This window comes from Amia ocellicauda, chromosome 13, assembly GCF_036373705.1.
Source record: "Amia ocellicauda isolate fAmiCal2 chromosome 13, fAmiCal2.hap1, whole genome shotgun sequence".
NCBI lineage: Eukaryota > Metazoa > Chordata > Actinopteri > Amiiformes > Amiidae > Amia > Amia ocellicauda.
In genome coordinates, this window is record NC_089862.1 from 8639296 (window position 1) to 8664545 (window position 25250).

The 25250-nt window shown below is 36.4% G+C and overlaps 1 protein-coding gene across 1 annotated transcript in view; it reads left to right on the forward strand.

Annotated features, from left to right (window-relative positions):
- Positions 1-25250, forward strand: part of fat4 (FAT atypical cadherin 4) — an 89483-nt gene that overhangs the window by 40955 nt on the left and 23278 nt on the right. The window contains exons 2-6 of the mRNA XM_066719847.1: positions 8297-8428; positions 12723-12984; positions 13333-13683; positions 15697-16619; positions 17417-17591. Of these exons, the coding sequence (XP_066575944.1) occupies positions 8297-8428; positions 12723-12984; positions 13333-13683; positions 15697-16619; positions 17417-17591 (1843 nt within the window). The remainder of the gene's footprint in view (positions 1-8296; positions 8429-12722; positions 12985-13332; positions 13684-15696; positions 16620-17416; positions 17592-25250) is intronic.

Below are 25250 nucleotides of genomic sequence, written 5' to 3' on the forward strand. Positions count from 1 at the left end.
AGTTGAAATCAATCATAGGCATTTTCTGGAACATTTTACATTTTAAACTATAAAATTAGCTGCAAATTGTAAAAATGTACTACAGAGATGGCACTAATATGATACCAGTGGTTTATTTGTAGTAGTATTGTTGTAGCATGCATCAGGGTAAAACAGTGTTTTGTCAGGGTTCATTTCACATGAATATGCTGCATTTATTTTATTTAATTTTTACAGACCATTAACTTGACAGCCGCTGGATGTCATCATCTTGTGCCATTCAGGAGAAAGCAAATGTGATAAGACACTTGAGTTCACACAATGCTTGGGGTTTGGTGGAATAATTTGTCCCCAGTTTGGGAGTGTTTCCACCTGAACAAAAAGATACATTTTTAATTACAATAATTCTGTGGCATTGTACTGATGGGATACTGGACCTTTCTTGCAACTAGCTTAACAAAAGCGCCTATTGTGAAAGTGCCTAATGCTTTATCTGAGAATCATATATTAAGTATACCTACACACAAACTATTCTTAAAAACACAGCAAGGGCTAACAAAGCTTTAAAAAGATGGTATTGTATAATTGTCGCTGATTGTATATATCTGTTCCCCAAATCTATGGTGAAAATATGGTGAATTTAAGGAATAGTCCAACCAGCAGTCTGCACAGGATTAACTGACATCTCAGGCCAGCTGAAGTACTCCTCTGAGAGGGCGCTGGTTCCCTTTATTAAAAACACTTGTCCAATGTTGACTTTTTTCTGCATTGTTGGTTACATAAGAAGAGGTGCTTTGTGATCGTCCGCAGACACTCAGAGTTTTTGAGAAGATTTCGGCTTGGGGAGGGAAACGTATCCTTCACTGCTCTCAGTGCTCTGGTTTCATCTGGCACGGCTCCAGCTCTGTCTGCTCCTCCGGCCCTTTCTTATCCCAGGAAGGACAAGTTCACGTCTCTGGAGCACATGTTGCTGACTGTTCAGAGACGTCTCGCTGTCTGAAGATTAATCGTCATAATTGCTTTTGTTTGACAAATCAAGCTAGTCATGATTGCATACGTGTAAAAAGCATGGAGAGCAGATAATTTATATCTGGCACATTGCCCTTATTATTATTTGCTTTTGTTTCCTTTCCTTTAAAAATTGAGCTGAAATGGTACTTAGAATTGTGTGTTTGACCTGTGAAACCCAAGGGTGCTTAAGCTAACATCACCATAAATCTTTCGGCGAAATGGCTAGACATTATATTTAAACAGTTCAATGAGAAAGGGAGAAAGGCAGGAGAGTGAAGATGTGAAATAAAGATGGTCTTTGTCTACAAGTGCAAGTCACAGGAAATGAATTATGCTGCAAACACAGTCATATTACTGTATATGGTGCCTTTATTTTGTTAGAGATATGTCAGGATATTAATCAAGTGTGCTGCTCTTGCGCCTTAATTTCTTGAGATTAACTAATGCAAACAATGTTAAGGACTTTTGTTATTTTAGGCTAATTGGTGTCTAATTGGTGAGCAGAAGAAGAAGGAGAAAAGTCACGCTGACATTCCAAAGCTTTGCCATTTCTTCTAAAAGAAACAGATCACTGTAAACTAAACCTTTACACTGTTTTCTGTTCTTTTAGATCTATGGCAGGTCGTGTAATTTTATATCCCATATACAAAGTTCTAACATTATTTATTGTAGGCTAACTTTAATGAGCTTTTTCCTACTGATGATTATGCACAAAAAAGTGGTTGCAAAATGATCTAAGATCTCCTTTCCAACATTATTGAGTCTATTTCATGTACTGCATTACATATCTATATCTACAGACAGCACTTATGGGTTTAATTATAAAGTATCTTCTATCCCATGTTTGGAACTCAATACAATTTGGAGATCTAGTTCTGCAGTATGGAGCACATTAATAATTTGGCTATTGAGACCTTTGTAAAAAATAGAAGAGAACAATAATGGATTGAGGTAAATAGTTCAAAAGTAGCCATTAAAAATAAAGAGTCCTAACATGTATTTTCCTCTAGAAGACAATACATAAAACTAATGCAATATGTGTAGTGAAAAAGAAATAAAGGCTATGAAAGTATCCTGCATTTGACTTTTCTATAATAAAGGGAGTTCTGAAAAGTTTCATTAATGTTTCCATTTTTCAAAAGTGGTGCATTGGTTATAATCTATAAGAAAGGGAAGGTAGAGAAGATTCAGATTTCAGACTTGGATTCGGAGAATTCAGTGGGGAGATCTGTGCAGCATTTCTTCATACAGACAGATCTTAATATATCTGACTTACTGCCGAAAGCGATTTGGGCTTCATCCGAAATCCTTTCTGTTCTATTCCAACAGTTCTATTCCAGCTGGTACAGTGCATGTTTGGGTCTGTTTTGTAACTGATATTTCTCCACTCGACACTTGCACTGACCCAATGCAAACAAACGATTGTGTCGAATGTTAGGTTTTCGTTCTGCATGATGTTATACAGATCCCGTTCAGAAGCCTTTTTGGTTTATAAGAAAGGTGTTTTGAAATAGTGACTTCAGATAACCTATGACATTTGTTGTAAACATGTGGTCGCTGAAGGGACTACAGTCCTCATGTGAAAATGGACACAATCGACGCAATCTCTGTTACATATGGAATCAAGGCATTAGTCTGCCATCAGCCTCCCTGGTTAATTTCCCCTGGTAAGCCATATTAGATCATTTGGTTTTCTCTCATCTCCAGGAACAAATTCCCCACATATTCAAAGGGCTTGTGTTACAATTTTCTGTTTTTCTGCTCCTACAAAGACGCCATCTTATTTGTTGACCAAAAAATCCATACGTTACCAATAAATACCATGTTTGGCCAAAAATATGATTTTAATAGAATCAGCATCTGTGCTCATGGTTTTAGTATTTATTTTGTTTTCTGGCTTGAAAAAATAAAATAAAAAAATCTTCTTACCATTTATTTTATTTATAGCCAAAGTCTGAGTCATTTTAGCAGTAATAGTTTTTGGCTTTACTATATAATTAAGTGTTATATATGCAATAGACTAAGTGATCCAGGTTCCCTATGCTTTTATTCCCTGTCTGCTCACTGCCTCTGAAAAATTCTTACACCTTTTTATCCAGAATATTTAAAACAATTATTAAGGCTTTCTTTGAAAAACATTTCTAGAAAAAGGTTGAAATCAATCTACTACTAAGCAGGTAGCATGCTGATAGTATTTGGCGCATAGACATCTAGACACGGTCCACCGCAGGTTTAGTTATACTGGCAATAATATATCCTTTTCAATTCATGACACAGTATCAAATAATTTGATGATCTGTAATCCAGTGAACCATATTCATCCAGTGACATAGATACTCCTGGAATGGTAATTCATTTTGTAATACTGTATTGGAGTCAAATAGGATGTATTATAAATCAGATCAATAATATTAAAATATGGTATATTTTGGTTAAAGATACTGAGAGTCACCCATAATAAGACTTTCTAAATTGGCATTAAACAAATCTATAAAGAGTGGTAAAATAAGGCAACCCCTAAGATAGATTTCGAACATTGTTATGAACTTTATGAACTACAGGAAGTATATCTGAATTTAAAATCAAAGCTGTTTGTTCAAATATAAGTGTTGACTCAGCACAACTTCTAATAAAATAATGGATGTACAGCAGTAATTGGAATGCATGTCTCAGGGCAGACAAACATTTTAAAAATAACAAGCACAGATGAAGCAGATTTCTCAGAGTTGTATTATCTGCTATGTCAGCATCAAGGTGCAAACAGGAACTAAAATCTAGTTTACTGACATCATTGAACCACATGAAGCCATTAAACTGAATTAAATATAAACTTTTGATTGATTGATTTTTAAATCAGTTATTTTATAATATGTAGTTGTGCCTTTTTGTATATTTATATGGTTACATTTTATATAGAAAGTGTGGAATGAGATCTTGGCTGGGATTAAATCTAAACTTTGACCTACCAGCTAATAGAAAACTTCAGAAGTGAACTGAGTTGCGGCTTCATTTTCAGTTAAATAATCATAAATGTAACCACAGGTTTGTAGTTTTCTATTAAAGGGTGGGTCAAAGTTTTGATTTAATCCGGCCCCTTATTAGTCCAAATCTTAAATGTGTAGGTCTTCATTATGTAAAAATATACACTCACCTAAAGGATTATTAGGAACACCTGTTCAATTTCTCATTAATGCAATTATCTAACCAACCAATCACATGGCAGTTGCTTCAATGCATTTAGGGGTGTGGTCCTGGTCAAGACAATCTCCTGAACTCCAAACTGAATGTCTGAATGGGAAAGAAAGGTGATTTAAGCAATTTTGAGCGTGGCATGGTTGTTGGTGCCAGACGGGCCGGTCTGAGTATTTCACAATCTGCTCAGTTACTGGGATTTTCACGCACAACCATGTCTAGTATTTACAAAGAATGGTGTAAAAAGGGAAAAACATCCAGTATGCGGCAGTCCTGTGGGCGAAAATGCCTTGTTGATGCTAGAGGTCAGAGGAGAATGGGCCGACTGATTCAAGCTGATAGAAGAGCAACTTTGACTGAAATAACCACTCGTTACAACCGAGGTATGCAGCAAAGCATTTGTGAAGCCACAACACGTACAACCTTGAGGCGGATGGGCTACAACAGCAGAAGACCCCACCGGGTACCACTCATCTCCACTACAAATAGGAAAAAGAGGCTACAATTTGCACAAGCTCACCAAAATTGGACAGTTGAAGACTGGAGAAATGTTGCCTGGTCTGATGAGTCTCGATTTCTGTTGAGACATTCAGATGGTAGAGTCAGAATTTGGCGTAAACAGAATGAGAACATGGATCCATCATGCCTTGTTACCACTGTGCAGGCTGGTGGTGGTGGTGTAATGGTGTGGGGGATGTTTTCTTGGCACACTTTAGGCCCCTTAGTGCCAATTGGGCATCGTTTAAATGCCACGGCCTACCTGAGCATTGTTTCTGACCATGTCCATCCCTTTATGACCACCATGTACCCATCCTCTGATGGCTACTTCCAGCAGCCACCACGTCACAAAGGTCAAATCATTTCAAATTGGTTTCTTGAACATGACAATGAGTTCACTGTACTAAACTGGCCCCCACAGTCACCAGATCTCAACCCAATAGAGCATCTTTGGGATGTGGTGGAACGGGAGCTTCGTGTCCTGGATGTGCATCCCACAAATCTCCATCAACTGCAAGATGCTATCCTATCAATATGGGCCAACATTTCTAAAGAATGCTTTCAGCACCTTGTTGAATCAATGCCACGTAGAATTAAGGCAGTTCTGAAGGCGAAAGGGGGTCAAATACAGTATTAGTATGGTGTTCCTAATAATCCTTTAGGTGAGTGTATATTCCCAGTTCAGGTGTCTTAATAAGTAATGTATTGCTTATCAATACATGTCTTCTATATTGAGCATTATTTAGACCTGTCATTATTTTTGTCACAGTAAGTGTCCTCATCTTATATGTAGTGATTTAAAATGTATTATTGTTAAAACAACAACATACTTATATGTTGTACAATTGATAGAACTGTTGTGTTGATTGATACCTAACATTGAAAGTTAAGAGGATGTCACAAGTTTAACTGGCTACCTACAAAACAAGTGCTTAATAAATTAGTTTAAAGCAGTAAAGAGATAGCATTACTTGGTTTGTGGTGTTGCCTTGGTGTTGGTTACAAATGGAGTTTGAAGTCAGTGAACTATAAGGTGAGATTAATTAATGTAACATACACATTATGTTGGTTGGTTTCAAAGAAGCCTGTACATTTATAGGAAGCTGGTCAGATTGAGGGCAGAGTCATCTTATCTATAGATTTGGTGTCAGCAGGTACGTTTAGGCCCAAGAGATTCATTTTGTCTTCAAATAGATTGCTTTAAATGGGGTTAGCATTGATATTTTGCACAAATTAAGTGCCTACCTATAACATAACATTGCATTTTCTATTTAAGTAACAGTATTTTTTTTTTTTTTGTCAAGCAGACCTTCATCTTTCATACAAGTCAGTTTTGCTGTTTCCCAAGATTTGGTGAATGCAATTCAAACTGGAAAATAATATTGATCTCACTTTGTTTGTTATTATGTTTGTCAATGCACACGTATAACTGTTTGTTAATCATTCATATGGTATGAATAATGGAACTGCAGTTCTACTGAGCAGCTGCACCCTGAAACTGTAGGAGGTGAAATGTAATAGTTTTAGTGTAAACCAATGTGTTTCACCTGTGCCAACCGAGGGTCGAGAGTCCCAAGTGACAGGTATAGTATAGAAAGCCCTGTCTTCATCTTCCATCTCTTCCCTTCTCCCTCCCTTCTCGCAATGCATTTTTCACCACAGCTCCCTTTGAAATGAATATCTCGGGGGAGGTTTGGTAATATAAACTAAAACGCAGGGCATAATTATTTCTCATAACCACACTTCTCCTAATTAGTTTGATTCGAAACTGTGCTGCATTATTTACACATCAAGAGGACAAGAGTGTAAAAATAAATATTCATTGCTTGTTGACTTTGGACGTACCCTTGCACTTTGAGTGTGCAGTTTTCAACAGATTTATTTCCCCCATTATACATGGCATATGGCTTGCAGTAGGTCAGCGCAAAATCTGATACAACATGTTCTGTAATTCTGCTTCTTAAAGTTCATCACATCACTCATGGACGGTATACTGAAACAAATCTAGCTGTGTTTTTTACCCTAGTATCAGAATCAGTCTCGTTGGTGTGGAATGTTTTAATTTGTGGACTATAAGGCAACTGCTAGGTGTCTTGCACCGTGGCTAAATTGTACCCAAAAGGTTATCACATATTGTCAATCCATCCTTCCATTTAATAGCATTTTGAATGGTATTAAATGAGATATCAAGTATTTGTAATCATTTATTTATTGTCTAACTTAAAGACAGACACTGAACTGATTTCTCAGCCAACCCAGTCATTGAGCTCAATAGAGAAGCTTGTACAACCATACATCTACAGAGGCAACTCTCTAACTAAACTGTAAGCTTCACTGTAGATCTGTCTGGGTATCATTTTAAGTGCTTTGCCAAGTGGAGATTTAGATAAATTCTCCGCTTGGCAGCCTGTACCCCATAGAGTATAAAAATGCATAGATGTCCACTTATAGAGTGCAGATTAGTACATATTTCAACTGACCAAAATGAAGGTTTTGTTGTATCTTGTGAAATACCTAACGCCAAGACCATTAGATAAAGTACTGCCCAGTTACTGTACAAACAACCAAAGAAGTTTGGTAATCTTCCAAGCTTTCCCATAATGTAGGATTAATACTAAAGTACATTCTTCAGAAACCATCCTTCAGTGCTGGAATAAAATGGACCATCTCCTTGGTGGTCTCAGTTGCATTAGAGTCTATTGTCTTTGTAATAAGTACTTGGGAAACCTTCAGTTTGATATAACGTGTTCATTCTGGATGTAAGGCAGCTGTTTCTGTCTCACCTCCTATAAATTAACTGGCATCTATAGCCTAATTAAAGTGGAAGATACAAGAGTAGGCACTAAAATATCAGTGTCAATGGATGCAAGACAATGTATATCTGTAATCACTGACAGCAGCAATAGGCAACATTGCGCTGAGACTTTTCAAACAGTGCCTTTTTTATTTATAAAACCTATAAACAATAAATGCAGAGCGAATGTTTGGTTATGATTTCAATGTCCCATTGTTTGGTGCTTTATAGAATGCGTGTTTACTTTAAGAGACGTTAAGGGATCAAATGTAAATGATTTAATAACATCAGCGACAAATGCTATGTTTTTGGGTCAGTTGCAAAAACGTAAACATACAGGAAGGAATTTTACACTATCTCATCTTTCCGTCAGACAGCATTTAATGGTTGAGTGATGTAGCTTAAACCTTTGGCAGCCTGACATGACGCTTGGGAAAAACCCTGATGGTAGATCAGTGGATCTAATCCAATATAAACGAGACAATGATCACTGGAAATCGTTTAACATCAACAGCTCCAATAAATTGTATTTATGCTTTGGATTCCTACTGCGTCTGTGAATAAATTATTCGGTTTTGTTGTTGGATAAATGAATTATTGTTTAAAATGTAAGTGTAAGCTTTATATTTGTACAGGTCGCCTTCCCCCCCACACACATACATATTTTTTAAATCAAATGATATGTTGGAGAACTGTAATGGTTTAATGTCTGTTTTCCATTAGGCAGAAATGTAAGGAGGATGTTTCAAAGTACTTAAGTACTGTAACAGTCATTGTTCAGAGCTGGCTTTTTGATTCTTGTATTTTTTTTTTCCTTTCCAGGTGGAAATAACACTGCAGGATGTCAACGACAACCCACCTGTTTTTCCAACTGATATGCTTGATCTAACAATTGAGGAGAATATTGGGGATGGATTTAAGATAATGCAGCTAACAGCTACAGATGCTGATGAGGTACAATTTTCGCCTTACATCTTGTTACTTTTCTTGCAGTTTATTTATGTGCATATTGCCTTGTCTAGTGAGAAAATGATCGACCATGAAAGAGCTGAATACTATATATTATTTTTGAATGCATAACTTGTGTAACTAAAATAACCATATACATCTTTGAAGAAATCACAGGCAATGTAACTTATACTGCATGTTTTCTTTATGTTCTGTATTGTTTTTCTGCACCACATTTCTGGTGCCACTAATATAATTTAATTGTCATATATCTCCAGTACAGTATATTTACACTTTAAGATAGATTAATTGTAGGCTGCCTTTGATATTACTGAAAAAACTATAAAAAAACTAACCAAAAAGGCAGTTTTAAGAATCAAAATGGGAAAACAGTTCCCACATTATCCACCTAATATGTTTAAGTCTTGTAGAGTTAAGCCATGCAGTGTTGCACTAAAAGTTGAGTGATTCTGAAAGGTAAATTGTGATTTCGACAGCGAGGGACAGGATGTCCAGAATGCTCACAGTGTGTTGTTACCTGAGATGTCTGGAGGCCATAGCTCAGGAGCTTGAGCAGAATGAGCAACAATTGATTCCTCACATTGTGTCGATGGTCCCTGTGCGTCCTCTGTAGTTCACATTACATCATTGACTTCACTGTTGATTAGAAAAAGACTTAATCTTTCACAACTTCAGCAGGATATGGACATAAAATCCACAACTGAGGGAAAATCTTGAAGCCCAAGCATCTCACAGACGTATAGTTATTAATCGAGCCAATGATACGTGAAGGCTTTCACTAGGAGTAAAGAATTGCAGCCATTGTAGAGGAGGATTAGGAAAGGGATTGTGTGAGAGTATGGCCACAAATACTTTATAGTCACTTAAAAGGAGACAGATTTTATTACCAAGCCATTACCTCACCACTTGCTGAAATTATAATGTGAGAAAACGCCAGCATTGCTTAATGCATTTCAGTGAATTCACCAATGACGGGTAACATATGGTTTACAAATTAATATCTGAAATGTATTAAACTGTTGCTTTATCTGCTTAATTTTTTTAATAATAATGTAGGGGGTAAGGTGGTGCAAACTAGTTTTTCCACCGCTGGATGAGCTAAATAATTAGTGTTCATATTCCGCCAGTGAAATTTAGACTAACACTATTCATTAGCACTGTAAAAACAAGTAGAAGTCAATGAAAATATTCCTGTGCATCACAAGTGACACAGGAATTTAACTGTAATAATAAAAAGACAACACTTTGATGCAGCTGTCAGATATTTGTATTGTTTAGAGATTGTGCAAATCTTGGGGGTGGTGGGGGGGAATGCTGTTAAATTTACTCTTACATATATACAATGAATGCATATTTCTTTTATTTTATTGAAGCTATTTTAGTTCAAAGATTTATATCAGAAAACCCAACAAGTGCCCACATCCTGGTATACAGAAACCAAGCTTCAGTGACATGAAAGCCCTGAGCACATTAAAACAGCCACATGTGCTACAGACAGTGCTATAGCCAAGTTCCTGAGATGCTGGCTGGCAAAATAGTTAAAGTAAAGATAAAAGAAAAAGTAGATTGCTGAGCCACAGTAATGCTGGTAAGAACTTTTGCGTGTTTGGAATCCATTTGATTAGTGATTACTCTTTAATTACCTACAAATACAAACGTTTCCAATAACATAAGGTTTATTCACGGTCACTGTAAATGTATTGAGGCACATTATCAGACCTTTCTTACAGAGCAGTGGGAACATTTGAAACATTAAAAAGTGATCATTACTATCCATACCTTTAAGGGTAACAGTTGCTAGCCATTGTCTTCTATGCATGCACTAAATCAATAGGTATAACTAATTAAACATTACATAGATTTTATGATGGTGCATAACTTAATAGCAACATAGCATTCATGGTCACTATTTTCATATTCCTTACAAGGGAGTTAAAATTGTACTGCCTCACCCTTTGTAATATTCTGTACAAATAACGTTTATAGTCACATGAAGTTGTCTGGAACCTCTAATTTAAATCAGCCTCCATTGTTTTTACATGCAGGAAAGATTTCAATGAATGGAGAAAATAAAAAGTTTTTTCCCAGTAAAGGTCAGTGAAATGGTCAAAGCTAACCACCACAGAGTTCCTTTGAACCCCATTGAGGAATTATTTTGCTGGGAGAGTATGTTTTCTGTGGGAAGGTGTCCACAATCCTTTCATTTTCACAAGCCACAGCAGTCCCCATCCAGGTGGTTGATGCAGTTACCAGACCAAGCCTGATTGATGAAAGAAAAAACTCTTAAACTGAAATGGCAGGGAAATGCGGCTTTATTCGGATGTTAACTTCACTACTATACCCTCTACAAAGTCCTTCAGGGGACAAAATACCGTGTGTATTTCTTCCTGGGCATTTCGGAGCGAATCCAAGAAAATGTCTTTGTGTTGTACCATTTCCTAATTAATATTATGATGATGAAGACAGGCTTGTCTTTCTTGGCTTGCACTTCTCTTGTGTGCTATGTGATACAGGGAGTTACTTATCTTTAAAGATTAACATTAGGCAGTTGCTTATATAGCTGGTGCTTATTAGAGAAAGAATGAAAGATCAGAAATATCCAAACAGGCTGCAGTATGCGCACCGAGAAGAAAAGAAATAAATGAAAATCCTCGTTCGGTCCGGTTATAATTAACAAGACATTTTCTGGAAATTAAGTGAGAAGCTACACCTGTAAATACAAAGCTTTGTTTCTAAAAAAAGAATCTGAAAACACAGATGTCTGGATCTACAGCCTCGGGACAGATATAAATGCTGAATTATATAATTCATATAATTTTACTAAAGCCAAAGCTATGCTTGCTGTAGGTATTTGATGTGTACCAACTGTACGTTTCCCTGTTGCCAAGGGATCTATTTGTTGAATTTATTGAGGAACACTGAAGCCATGGATTCCAAAGACCGGCTGTGTGCCAAAACTCAATAATGACATCGAGCTTCCAATTTCTTCATTAATTTGTGTACAATTGTCTACAATTTAGCATCTATAGGGAATGTTTTAGTATCTCAAGGGAACAATTGTGTTACTTGTGGGAAAGATTCAGTATTTCGTAGGAACCGTTTAATTATCCCATGTACAGGATTTAATGTTTGGTTTGGAACAATTAAGTATTCTGTGGGAATGATTTAATAACTGTCTTCTATAGTATGATGAACATTAGTAAGTACAATATCTATACCAAAACTGATGAGTGATATTTAAACTTGTGTTAATGTGTATGGTAAGGGGTCCATATTTTAAATCAGTCAGTGAACACCTTTTTCAGAAGAATGCAACACCAGCCATAAAGGGGAATCTGATATTTAGCCATTTCAGATTTGTTATTATTGAAGTGGAAAGTATAAAGGCTTGCTCTAGTGCTGAAGGATATTCTATGTTCCCCATACGCTTCTGCTTTGATTTAATTCTTTCCACAGATCTGTGACTAATACAGTTTAAAATCTAACCAAAATCATGTATGTATGTATGTATGCAGCATGTGTCTAGTTTGTACAATATTTTTTTTCAAGCATTGTTTCACTCGAACTGATGTTTCACATAATACATCATAGCATTGCTTTGTGTAAACTGAATGCAAATTGAGATGTGTGTCTTAATTGTTATGGTATGACTATGAGATCTGCATGTCAATCACATGTACAGTGGCATTTTTACCAAAGTGTGGCTTATGTAACTATATACACTAATTCTGCTTCCAAAAACCTCATCCTCAGATAAAAACGTCAATGCTCCATCTCCAATCTATTCAATTGTTGCCATCATGTATGAAATATTACAGTCCTCCTGATTTAAGAGAGTTCTCTTTTCCAAGAAGATTGAGCTCACTATGTTTTCAACCACAGCAAAAATATGTAGGGAAGGAAGTGGCTGCTGCACCAAAGCAGTACATTAGTAATGCTGAAAAGAGATTAATTGATTCTACAGACTACTAAATCATCATTATGGAATATTAAATGTTCGCATTAAATGATGAAGTGCCACAGTGTCATTGTCACATACATTGAAATGCAAATAAGGAATATAAATTCAATTAAAAAATACAGAAAACAATTAAATGTAGTATGCATATTATATAATATAACTTTATTTGCAAAATATGAGAGCACACTTTTTACTTTGAATAATTTGGTACTCATACACTTTTTCTACTTCTGCTGTTGTAATTGTTATTATTTTGGATATGTTTTGGATGGATGTTTTAAAGTACACATAATGCACAATAATTTTGTTTTCTATCAGGGACCAAATGCACTAGTGACATATACAATAATCAGTGGAGCAGATGACAGCTTCCGCATTGACCCCGAATCAGGAGACCTAATAGCCACCAAACGTCTGGACAGAGAGCACCGGTCCAAATACTCTCTGCTGGTGCGAGCAGACGATGGAAAACAGTCCTCAGACATGAGAGTTAATATCACGGTCAGTGATGTCAACGACCACACCCCGAAATTCTCCAGGAACGTCTACTCCTTTGACATACCAGAGGACACAACACCAGGTACAGCCAAAAGGAGCTTAATCTTACTAAATGCTAAATGAGATCATCTGTATGTACAGTGTTTCATCGAAATAATGTAGATGAACAGCAGTAAGAACTGAATACCTCCTCTCATACACAAAGCAAAAGCTTGTGTATTTCCACTCGGCGGTCATTCTGGTCATTACATCAGAATTTGTATTGATATATGTATGTCTGGGTTATTTGAGGATTGTTTTATGTTTTTGTTCTCAATATGATCAAATCTCACTTTTAGGCAGAAATGTGCATGAATCAGGCATGGCTGTCTTTATTAAATGCCCCTTTCTGAGACCCATACTTGACATTTTTCCGGTCGTTACGTTTCAGGCTCCATAGTGGCAGCGATCCTGGCAAGCGATGCCGACTCTGGCCTCAACGGTGAGATAACGTACTCCCTGGACGACGATGACGAGGATGCTGCGTTCCTCCTGAACCCCGTGACGGGCGTCTTCAACGTGACGCGGCCCTTGGATTTCGAAAGCCAGCAGTACTACATCCTCACGGTGCGGGCCGAGGACGGGGGCGGCCAGTTCAGCTCTGTCAGAGTCTACTTCAACATCCTCGATGTCAATGACAACTCGCCCGTGTTCAACACCACCTCCTACAGCACATCTGTGATGGAGAACCTGCCTTCAGGATCCAGCATCATCACTGTGAAAGCCAGTGACGCTGATGACGGTATGCTTTTAATGAATAAAATACATAAACAAATTGATAGATGTTATAAAATAGGACAGTATGGATACACTGTAGTCTGTTGTTAGGGGCTTTGCTGAGGTACTGTGTTGTGCAATGAAGGAGTTGTTTTTTCTGTGATTTATTAAGCTTATTTGAAAGCAAGGTGCTGACAGATAAGTAACAGAGCACTACAACTTTTTAAATAGTGTAACAAAACATATAAAGAACATCTTTGTATTTTCACATCTTTCAGGGCAGTTGTGTTATTTCAAAGATAAAATGTGGTAAAAGCCAAAACAGTCTATAGTGTGTGTGTGTGTGTGTGTGTGTTTCAAGTATATATTTATATGTTATTAGCACTAATGCATATTGAGCGTGCTAGGTTTATTAAACACAGACTGAAGTCACACATACAAAAACTGATGAAACATCTGCATTACCCCTGCTACTCAAACCAGATGAGTAACAGATAATAACATCTGTGAACCTTAAATCTGTAAGATGAAACTGTACACACACATTGCTTGAGTTTAGTCTTAACGTTTTTATCTTTGGTTTTCATCTTTTTCAGTAACAAACTTATTTATTTATATTTGTATTGGCATATTACATTATACATACGCAATGGCCATTTTACAGGTTGAACAAATGTCCTTATTCCTCCAATAGCTAAAGTCATAACATTATAAGAAGTATTGTTATTTATATAATATCGCAAACATATGGCAGAAGAGAAAAAAGCAAATCAAGATATGATCCACACTGAACTCTGTCATTGGAAGCGATTACTCATCCTTAATATGTGTTACTGATTTTAAAAGAGGTGTTGTTGGATGTTAAAACCCTGCGCTTGGATGTTTTCTGAACCTTTATATAGTAATCTAGTTATTATTGTCTATATTTGTTTTTTCATGATTGTTATTGAATATGTTGTCTTCTACTTCTATTTTGTCAACTATTTGTGTGTAGTAATGCAACGGAAGGCAATGCAGACTTGACCTTGTCTTAACCACAGTTAACCACAAAAATCATTAAAAAAGAGAGAGAGAGAAAGATAAAGATACAGATAGATAAATATCCCATATTTAGTTCACCCCATGAATAGAATATCATGTCTTCAGAAATAATAAGGAATAATGCTGTTTCTGTGTTCCTCACCTCTGGAGCAAACAAGGCCGTTACTCAGCTTCTTTCCATGTGTCCAATATAGCAAAGTAGTGATTGTTTTCATTCACAAAACATTATTGTTGTAGCTTCCTGAACCTTGACCTAAACAAAGCAGGGCTGTAGCTTCTATTGTAAATATTGTACGATGGTCGAGAGATAAAATTATAAGCGGTCTTTGATAAGAAATGGTTTGTGTACGGGAAATGGAAAGCCTACGTGGCAAGATGCCAGCTTGTACCATGTCACGTCCCCTTGGGTGTTTGGGATTACACTGTCAGATTTAAATCCCTTTCGAAGGAAGTTGCATTTTTATGTAATGGAAATGTATATTGCAATGTTTGTAACAGTTATGGAAAATGGTAAGGAAGAATTTGGCTTAAAATGCCTTTTTAAAAACAATCAATCTCCTTAAATCTTGTACATGTTTAGACTATGTTCCCATTTTTGTTAAGGAAAGAGAAAAACCTGTTCTAACGTAGAGTTTTAAAATGTCAGAATTAATTTATATGATACACACCACACAAACACAGCAATCTCAGTATTTTATATAAAAACATACACATGTGTGTCAAATGGCTGTATGGTTTACATGTACAAAATTATATCTGTAACATATAGTAATTTCCTGAGTTGTTCAAGCATTCCTCATTTGTTCAAGGGTGAGGCATATACAATTTATCACAGTCTCTATACACTTTTCAATAGAAGACCCAACCGCCACCCCCAACCCCCCCAAAAAAAAAAAAAAATTAAATCCACTGAATGGGAGCCTTACTTTAAAATGCCCTGGTGTTTTATATTGTTTTATATCTGATTTTTTTGTAATTATATATTGAATTATTCTAGGTCCAAATGCTCAGATGGCCTACAGCATTGCGTCGGGGGATCCTCTGGCTCAGTTTGACATCGACAGCATGGGAGTTGTGAAAACCAAGCAACCTCTGGACAGGGAGACACAATCCTTCTACAACCTTATGGTCCGAGTTCACGACCTGGCCGTTCCGCCGATGCCACGCTTCACCAGCACGGCCCAGGTGTCCATCATTCTGCTGGATGTCAACGATTGCCCACCCAGCTTTACTTCTCAAAAGATGACCTACATCCAAGAGAACACCCCAGTGGACACCGTGGTGTTTACAGCCCAGGCCAGTGACTCAGACAGCGGACCCAACAGCTATGTCGAGTACTCCCTGCTTAGCTCTCTAGGGAACAAGTTCAGCATTGGGACCATCGATGGCAAAGTTAGACTCACAGGCGAGCTCGACAGGGAGGAGCTCTCTAACTACACACTAACTATCGTAGCAACCGACAAAGGCGAGCCTCCCCTATCCTCATCAATGGACGTCTCTGTGATAGTCCTGGATGTTAACGACAACACTCCTAGCTTTTCCCAGAACATCTACGACATGGAAATCGAGGAGAACACCCTGACCGGCACCGACCTAGTGCAGGTGTTTGCCAGCGACGCTGACGAGGGCACAAATGGGCAGATTCGCTTCTCTCTCATTGGTGGGAATGCAAACTCTGATTTTAGGATCGACTCGGTCACAGGCATGATCTCGGTGGCTAGGCAGCTGGACCGGGAGGTGAGGTCCTCCTATTCTTTGGTGGTTCAAGCAGCAGATCGTGGAAGCAGCCCGAGGACTGACAGAGCCACGGTTAATATAGTGTTACTGGATGTAAACGATTGCACGCCGGTGTTTGAGCTCTCCCCTTACACTGCAAATGTTCAGGAGAACTTAAAAAGTCTCCCACAGGATGTGTTACAGGTCAGTACACTTCAAGATATCCTATTATTTTTGTATCTTTAGATAATGCGTCTACAGTATGCAACTGAAACTGATTAAAAATGGTTTCTCATTGCAGAGGAACATTAGTATATGATGAGCATGGCATTTTGATGATATTGCTTAAGTAATAAGGCCAAGCACCAAACGATTTTATTCAGAATCACAACGTAGTAAAGTCAAAAACACAACAGTGCCGAGGGTTTAAATAGAATCACAAATGAAAACAAGAAGAAACATGAGTTGTTAGTGTGTTTATACTGTGTTGAATAAATTGGCATTGGTTGTCATTGAAGGTCTCGTAAGTCCAAACAATCCAGCAGCAAATAGTACAGCATTCCACAGATGGAAAGCAATTTGTTAAACGACTGCAAAGAATTAACAATCCAGACCTACAAAACTACTTAATAAGTTATTAAACTACCTGTCTCCTGTGACAAAGGTAAAATAAATGAACTTCCCTTACCTTTACCTAATGAAAATAAGCAGCAGCTGCTGGTCTGGGAAGCGGGCCAGTGGTCGTGCGGACGCCACACAAGAGCACTTCCGTACGCCAACATGGCGATTATCCTATGTGGCATGGCAGCAGGGGTTTAGGGCTCATGTTGCTTGGGGACTTAGTAATGAGATCTGTGGTGTAAAGATTTATGGTCACCATCAAGTCAAGGAGAATGAAAAAAAAAAGATGTCTGGTTTCCTTTCCGGAACATAAATGTCATTATCTATTGAATGAAACATTTCTGTTAATCTATTTAATGACTTGTACCATTGTACCAAAGGTCATAGCCCGGGATGATGACCAGGGACCAAACAACAAGCTGACCTATACACTTATTGGAGGGAATGAAGATGGTGCCTTCAGCCTGTCTGCCAGTGGGCACCTAAGCCTTATGAAAAGTCTTGACCGAGAAGCAAAGGAAAAATACACATTGATCATCACAGCTGCAGATTCAGGTATGTTACAGGTTTTTCATTTAATATGCTGAAGATGTTTTCTCCTGTCTGAGAGTACATCACTGTGCAGACCCAATAGGTTTGTTCCCAATCTGCAGTATGGCAATGTTGCCTAGTTTAGTGTTAGTTTAATTGAACTGTGTAATATGCCATTTAAATACATACAGGGTGTTTGTGACATGTCTTAAACTTTTGTTAGCTCAGTCGTGTTGAATTATTTAAAGTGAGGGACTCCTTAAAGATTATAGTGTCGTTAAAAATATGTATTATCAGAATGAATCCAAAATTGCCTGTACCATGTCCATTCAGGCTTTTGTTACCAAAGTTTATTGAAACAGCTGCTTTTAATTCCAAAGTTAACACCACAAGGCTTTTATGGCAGTCTAGTAAGAGCTTTGTGGTACCTTCTGAAGAATAGTTTTGACATTTTTGCCCATTATAGAGCAAAGATATGAGGGAATAATTGTGACAGTGGGGGTTTTGTATACAGTGAATCTCATGGACTGTTATACAAGCGTAATCAATAGCAGAGTCGGGCTGGTAAAATAGGCTTAAAGAAGACTGAGATTGGAGGAAACGACCTGTTGTTGGGCTTCATTAGTGCTCGGTTTCTGCCAAGAGAAAGTAAAAGTGCTAGTTTGCTGTTGAGAATCAGAGCTTGCTGAACCTAATGCGTTTTAATTGTCTCCATCTGAGTTTCTCTCTTCCACAGGAAAATAGCACGAGCACACTGTGCAATTGTATTCTAAACCAAATCTGTTTCGTTAACTTGGATTGTTTATGCAACTACTGACAAAAGCTCTGTTGAAGTTATAGAAATTCGGTCTTGGCAGTTTATACTACAAGAAAATGGAAAAAGTGGGTCATTGTGTAGCCTTTGTATGATATCGCTGGATTTAAATATATATATATATATATATATATATATATATATACGTAATCTTTGCTGAATGTTTCGAGAACATGGTAGTAAAACAACAAGAATAAATTATAAAAATTAGCTTTTCAACTAATGTGAAACAATGCATTACACTGTGCCTGAAAACAAGCCTTCCATTATTGACAGCTTGTTAGAATGTTTCTTTGTCCCATATACCAGTAACAGAAACCAGAAAGGAGCTATTTGTATAAAATATAAAAATATAAAAAACTGTAATTATTGAACAGTATGAATTACCCTCTAATATTTTCCTGGCATTTTTAAGACTTAGACAGTAGGGGAATGATTATCCCTTTCAGTAACTGGCAAGAAACTCCAATAGGTAGACATGTAGAAACTTTCTGCAGCCCTTGCACTCTTGGAAATGTCTTATTACTTCCTTTTCAGACAACAGAAAAATTGTATTTTTGATAAGTTTTTTTTTATTTTCTTAACGGTTTGATTTAGATGTTACATAGGGATAGCAGTAGGAATATTCCCGCAGTAATACGTTTAATATACAAAAGATACAAAGCTTTAAGATTAAATGAAGTAGAATACTTTACAGAATTCTGAGTTTGGGCTGGAAAGTGAAATTTGCAATAAAAGTGTTTGCTAAAAAAATGTGTATGGTTCTGATTTAGCTATAATGGCTTCTGGCAGGAAGAACAGAATTTGGCATGTCTGTGTCATTATTTAGAAATCCGTGTACTGAACTGGATGTGGCGCAAATACAACACGCATAAAGGTGTTTTACAAAGAGGCTTGTTCTAGGGAACTTGAAAATAAAGAACTTTACAATGGAAAGTTGTTGGCAGCATTTCTGAGAGAAAAAAAGGGCCTTGAGAGAGATAAGAACACCCGAGTCACAGGCCACTTTAACAGAGAGGTAACATCTGGTTTCTGCTGCTTGCAGATTAGTCCTTCGATGAAAAAGCATCTAAGAAGCTCGCAATCAATATTCCCATAATTGTTTCAGACCCTTACTTAGGAGATTGATTCAATTTGAAAGACCACCATATTACTTGAGATCAATTTAAAAGAAAATATGCGAGTCTGTAACCTTGAGTTACCCTCATCCAACTTCCTAAGATGTCCCCCAGTGCACCTTAACCAAAACCTAGCCCTTCTTTACTTTATTTTTGACTGTATTTGCCTTTCAAAACAATGTTCAGACTAGCAGTAAATAATAGTGTTTAAGGGCTGTAGCATATTTCTGTTATAGTTATGTGGAACTTGCTCATAGCTCCTTTAGGTTTGTGCTCCCTGAAGAGACATTACATGTAAGCAACAAGAGTCCACTTACTTTGTTTCAGGTTTTCAGGTTACGGGTATAATAAAGTACAAGAATTTATGCATGATTTTATTTGTTGTAACTTTTGCTTAAAAAGGCACACATGTCTTGGATCACCTTAACCTTGTTATTAAGACATGTATTTTAAATCCAAAAGGAGAGGAGTTTTGCCACACTTGGACATTTTAGTCTTATTTAGTGTCATATTATTGTCCAAGCTAATGTAATCTCTGTTTATGCATAGTATTTTGGAAAAGTGAATACCATCTGGAAGAGCATGTTTAAGAGGCAGGTATTGCAGCTTGGCAGGCAGACAACAGCGGTACCTTTGAACCTTTGAGACCTATCCCTAACTCTCAAACAGTTTCTGGAGAAAATATTAGCATTCCTAGTATCATTGCTTAATTTATTAGTTGCATTGACACACAGCTGCTACACTGCTAACTGTTCCCATATCCATAGCACAGAAGACTAAAAACCAGCTCTCTTAATTTCCTAATACCACAATTTATTTGTTTATAAAATGCATTATACTTAAAGTAGCATCTTTTGCTTTAAAGGCTCATAATAAGTATAATATGGATAGTGATGTATTGCTTTTGTTTCATTTTTAATGTGATATTAAAAATTCATGCGAGACACTGAAAATGATTTTTTGCTTTGAATGTAGATCTAGTCCGGCTGTATGTCCAGCAACATTATCATGTTATAAAACACATTTCTCAAACACCAGTTGTTTAACAGCAGGCAATACCCTCAGTAAAATAATATAATAATGTTAGTAGAATAGAATATAGTGTCATATTACCTATTGTTATTTGACAACTTTGGAATAGAACTAGTTGTAATAATATGAAGTTGTATTTGGAGCTAAATGTGTTTTGTGTGTTTAATGTCCCCACATCTGCCAGTTTGCTTAAATCGGTCTGGTTGCTGCCCTGGTATGCAGACTAAGAGCTGCATGGAAAACGCCTTTTCTGTGAATCCATGGTTTCCTTTAAAACCACAGTTAGATGCAGCCACAATAAATTATCGGATTAATGGTAGTAAATATGTTTAAATACCGAAGACATTAACTCATTTCTTTGGTGACTTTATGCAGCTTCCATGTCGAGGTTAAAAGTAAAGAGCTCGAAGACCATTCAATATAGATCATTGTTTACTGTACATGTCATAATCTCAAAATATTTGGAAGGAGTTGTGTATATAATCTACAAATTCGTATTATATTTAGAACATTTTTCTTATTACAGCAGTTATTATTGTTTATTTTGCTACAGGAATGACATTGTTTACAACCATTTTTCATGTCTTATTTTCTTTAAGTTTTTGTAACAGTTTTGAATATTGCAAAGAAACAAAGTGATGTATTAAGTTGTACTGAATCTATATTTTTAGCATATATTTGTCTGCCCAAAGTACAATGAATTGTCTGCAGTCTAACTGGTCCATTATGCCTTAATGTGTTGGAGAATATGTGGTTACAGAAGGCAAAATGAAGAGAGAATTTTACAGGGGAAGACAGCTAGGAATCCAAAGTGAGAATATTTCTTTCCCATTTGGGATCTCAAGTATCTATCTAAACTCCTGCATGCATAATATTTTATTAGCATTATAACCTTCACCTGTAGGAAAACTGCACAAGTTTTAAACAGTTATGCTACTGCCCAGGAATGAATGGGCCAGTCTATTTGGACCAGAAAGCCAACAGCTTTTTGAGCATTTGCCAAGTTAGAATAGAGCCCGACCACCTTTTAACATTCTCCTTGAAAACTTCCGAAGTAACGGAGTGGCAGGTTGTGGATGACTAGAGATCCTTTCCTGAAAATCAAAAGGAAAGACTATTTAGTATGTTGCATTCTAATTAGCCTACTTATAGGGTTATGTAGCATATAAAGTATTATGGAATGTAATTATACTGTTGTTTTCTTGTTTTTTGTTAATGTTTATTCTGAAACATCCAATCTGATGGCATGTTATTGTTTCACATCATAAAAATTTATGTAAATGTCAGACACTTAAATCTCCTTGTCTATAACTTAATTCTTTTTTAATCTATTTTCAGGAATCACAGAGGGACTTAATTATTTTCTCATGTGTTTTCAAATATTTGGTATAGTTTGTTCTCTTTCGTTGCCTAATTAAATTGCATGTTTTGTGAAGTGAGCAGGGACTGACTAATTTATAAATCCAGTGAGAAAGTCTTTGGCTATACACGGTATTTCCACATTTGTTTGACCACATTTTGTGCAAAAAGACTGAAGTGAGTGTCCTTGCCCCTGTTCTGTAATTTTGCTGGGATGGAATGACATTCTTGCACGTCTCTGGAGAAGCCAAATTGTTTGCACTTCTACTTTTCTGGCCTAAACGAATGCTTAACAGATAAAGAATTTTAATGACCACCGTATTAAAAGTCTGGCCCTTTTATTCCGTACAATACTGTTCGTAAAGTAGGATTGTGAACCATCAAATTGATTAAAAAACGACTTTTCCAGCACATTACAGCAATTCTCAGTTCTCACACAGACAAAAAGTAATCTTTAAATATTTATGCATGTATATTTATATATAATATGATTATTAGTAAAGTATTCTGTTAAGTATTTCTCACTTCCTATACTTGCACATAATTCAGTTAAGTGTATTTGCTAAAGCGTAGCCAAAGCTGATGAAATATCGATAAATAGTGGTAAATGTGCAATAAAAAGTATGGTGAGAGTTTGCCAAATTACTGTCCAAATTTGCCACGATAAACCTTTAATAGGGTCAGTTTCTGAAATTTTCAGCCAGTTGGTCTAACAACAACAACATGCAAGCCAAATCAAATATCAGGTTCCTAAAATGAACTTTTACAGACCTGTAACGTTCTGTATCAGCTTTTAGAAATTGCACAGTAACAATGTGGTCTTGGAGCCTTTTTCCTATACTTTTTTTCTGGTTTTGGAAGGTTTAACAATTGCTGGAACACATCATTAGTGTAAATAGTTTTAAAGTATCTAATAAGATTTTTAAGAGGCAGTGTGGTGGGGTGATTAGTGTTGTCTGGAAGCCAGGAGATCCTTGTTTCAAATTCCAGCTCAGCCACTCACTTACTGTGTGACCCTGGTCAAGTTACTTCACCTTGTATCATCTCACAGCAAATCACTTATAAAGTTTGGTAAAAGCTGCAAAGGAATTGCCAAGGTGTACGTATTCTTTCCTCGACTTTAGGATAATATACTCCATTGTCTAGGAAACAAACAGGGAGAGAAAACAGAACCAAACTCAAATCATTTTGTACAATGGAGGGCCAGGCTATTTAGATAGATGTGTGTTCCATGCTTATTTCTCTTATCATTTAGGCTACGTGGTTTTAAAGAAATATATTCTGGAAAATGTACTTTGAAATCAACTATAATACATTGATCCTGTATATGTAATGTAGCTAAATGTTCTTGTGCATCAGACTAACACAAACTGACAAAGTCTGCATGTGTTTCAGTGAAAATTATTTACTGTGATGTCTAACAATTATACATTCTGTTTAACACATGGGAACAATATGCACGTTCAAAAAAGACATTCTCTCCACAAACAAATGGATACGAATTAAGACGTGTACTATTTTATGAGAGACATCTCAAGCACTTAGTGTTTTCACAAGTTAATATATATATATATATATATATATATATATATATATATATATAAATTGCACTGTCTGGCCGCAACTTAACTGCAGTGTTGGAATGCCCTTTGGAGAGATTGGCTCATCTACTGTGTGAAAAACCTTGTTTACTTCGTTACGTTTGGCAAACCTAATACTCTAATAACTCACACACCACTTCCAACTTAGCGATCTATTCAGCAGTGTTTGACTGCAGCATCAAAAGCAGCTTTGTCGCAAAGCAACAGATTTCATGAACGGGAAAAATGTCCATTTCCCGAAAATTGCTGTCTATTTTTAGGAATAATTATGTGTTTTATTTACAGCACCCCTTAAGAGTACAATCTAACAGGACTCCATAAAGCGTAATTAACAGTTTAGCCCCTAATCTGTTGTGCAGATGGCTGTCTCATAGATTTACATATTCATCTGTCTCACTAAATAAACCAGTTGATCCCAAGTTGAATGGTTGATTGATTTAAAATATAGTACAATGTGAAGAAACTACAGTCCAGTACTCTAATAAACTTTTGAACTTTTAGATTCTGGTTTAGACCAAATTTTAAGATAAATTGTAGAACCATGCAGTGATCATGTCATGGCTGTTAGTTCAGACCACTTTGATACATTTATTTTAAGTGCATTCTTATTAATTAATTAATACATTTTTTTTTCTCAATTTGCATGCTCATTTTTAATTTACACACAAACGTGAACTTAATTTAATAGTTGACAATACCACACTGCTTAAAACAAACTTAATTGGTTCTCCTGTAATATATACTAATAAGGTATTTAGACTTGACCATATGTTTATGCTAGACAGTGCTTTGCAATGAAGGCTTAAGGTGGTTTAACAAAGAAAGCCGTCTCCATGCGTTTAAGATAAAGCAGCGAAACAGATGGCATGGTGTGCTTTAATGCCTTATTCCAAATATGCTATAACAAAAATAAACAATAGCATGTATGTATGTCAGTAGAGCAAAACTATACAAAATTGCCACTTGTGTGCGTAATTCTCCTTTTAATTTATATACTATACAATTTACACATTGAAACATTACTTTCTAATTCCATAGTATGGTAATATCCATTGGCATCATGCAGTTAATCCAAACATGATCATTTTAGGTCTCCATAAAACAGATCAAATTTTTTATGGAAAAAGGTCCCAGCAGTACATAGAGACCTGTCCAGTTCTGTATTAATACCCATGTTCTGTTTTGCTTGGATGTGAACACAGATCTTTACAGTATTTGACTCATGGAACAGGAATTCATACAGCATCATTTTAGTGTTGTTAGCTATTAAACACAACATCTCTTTTCAGAAGTATAGCTTGGTAATGTATGTTGTCTTTATTCAGATGTTTGCTTAACAGGAAAACAACTTGTTTGCAATATGGTTTAGATCAAATTGAAACTCCAATCTTATATGCAACAGATATACAGTTTATTTTTGTAATTAAGAGGAATTATAGTGATTATAGTTGAACTGTACAACTTCTTTAAATAAAATAACTATTCAGCTTGGAGAAACCAGGTCTTTAGATAATTTTTCTATAAATAACCTACAGTGACCTGGCAAAAAAGTTTACATAAATTAATGAGAGGTGAAGGCTGGGTTCTACTGAGAGTTCTTGTCTGTTTGGAGAGATTGAAACAAAAAAATGCCATTGCCTCATAGCTTTACTCGATGGATTTTTATGTTCAATTGGAGTATGCCACATTAAAACAGTTCTGAATATTTTATGTAATTTTTTCCCCCCCTTCTGAAGCTACACACAAAAACCTTTCAGAC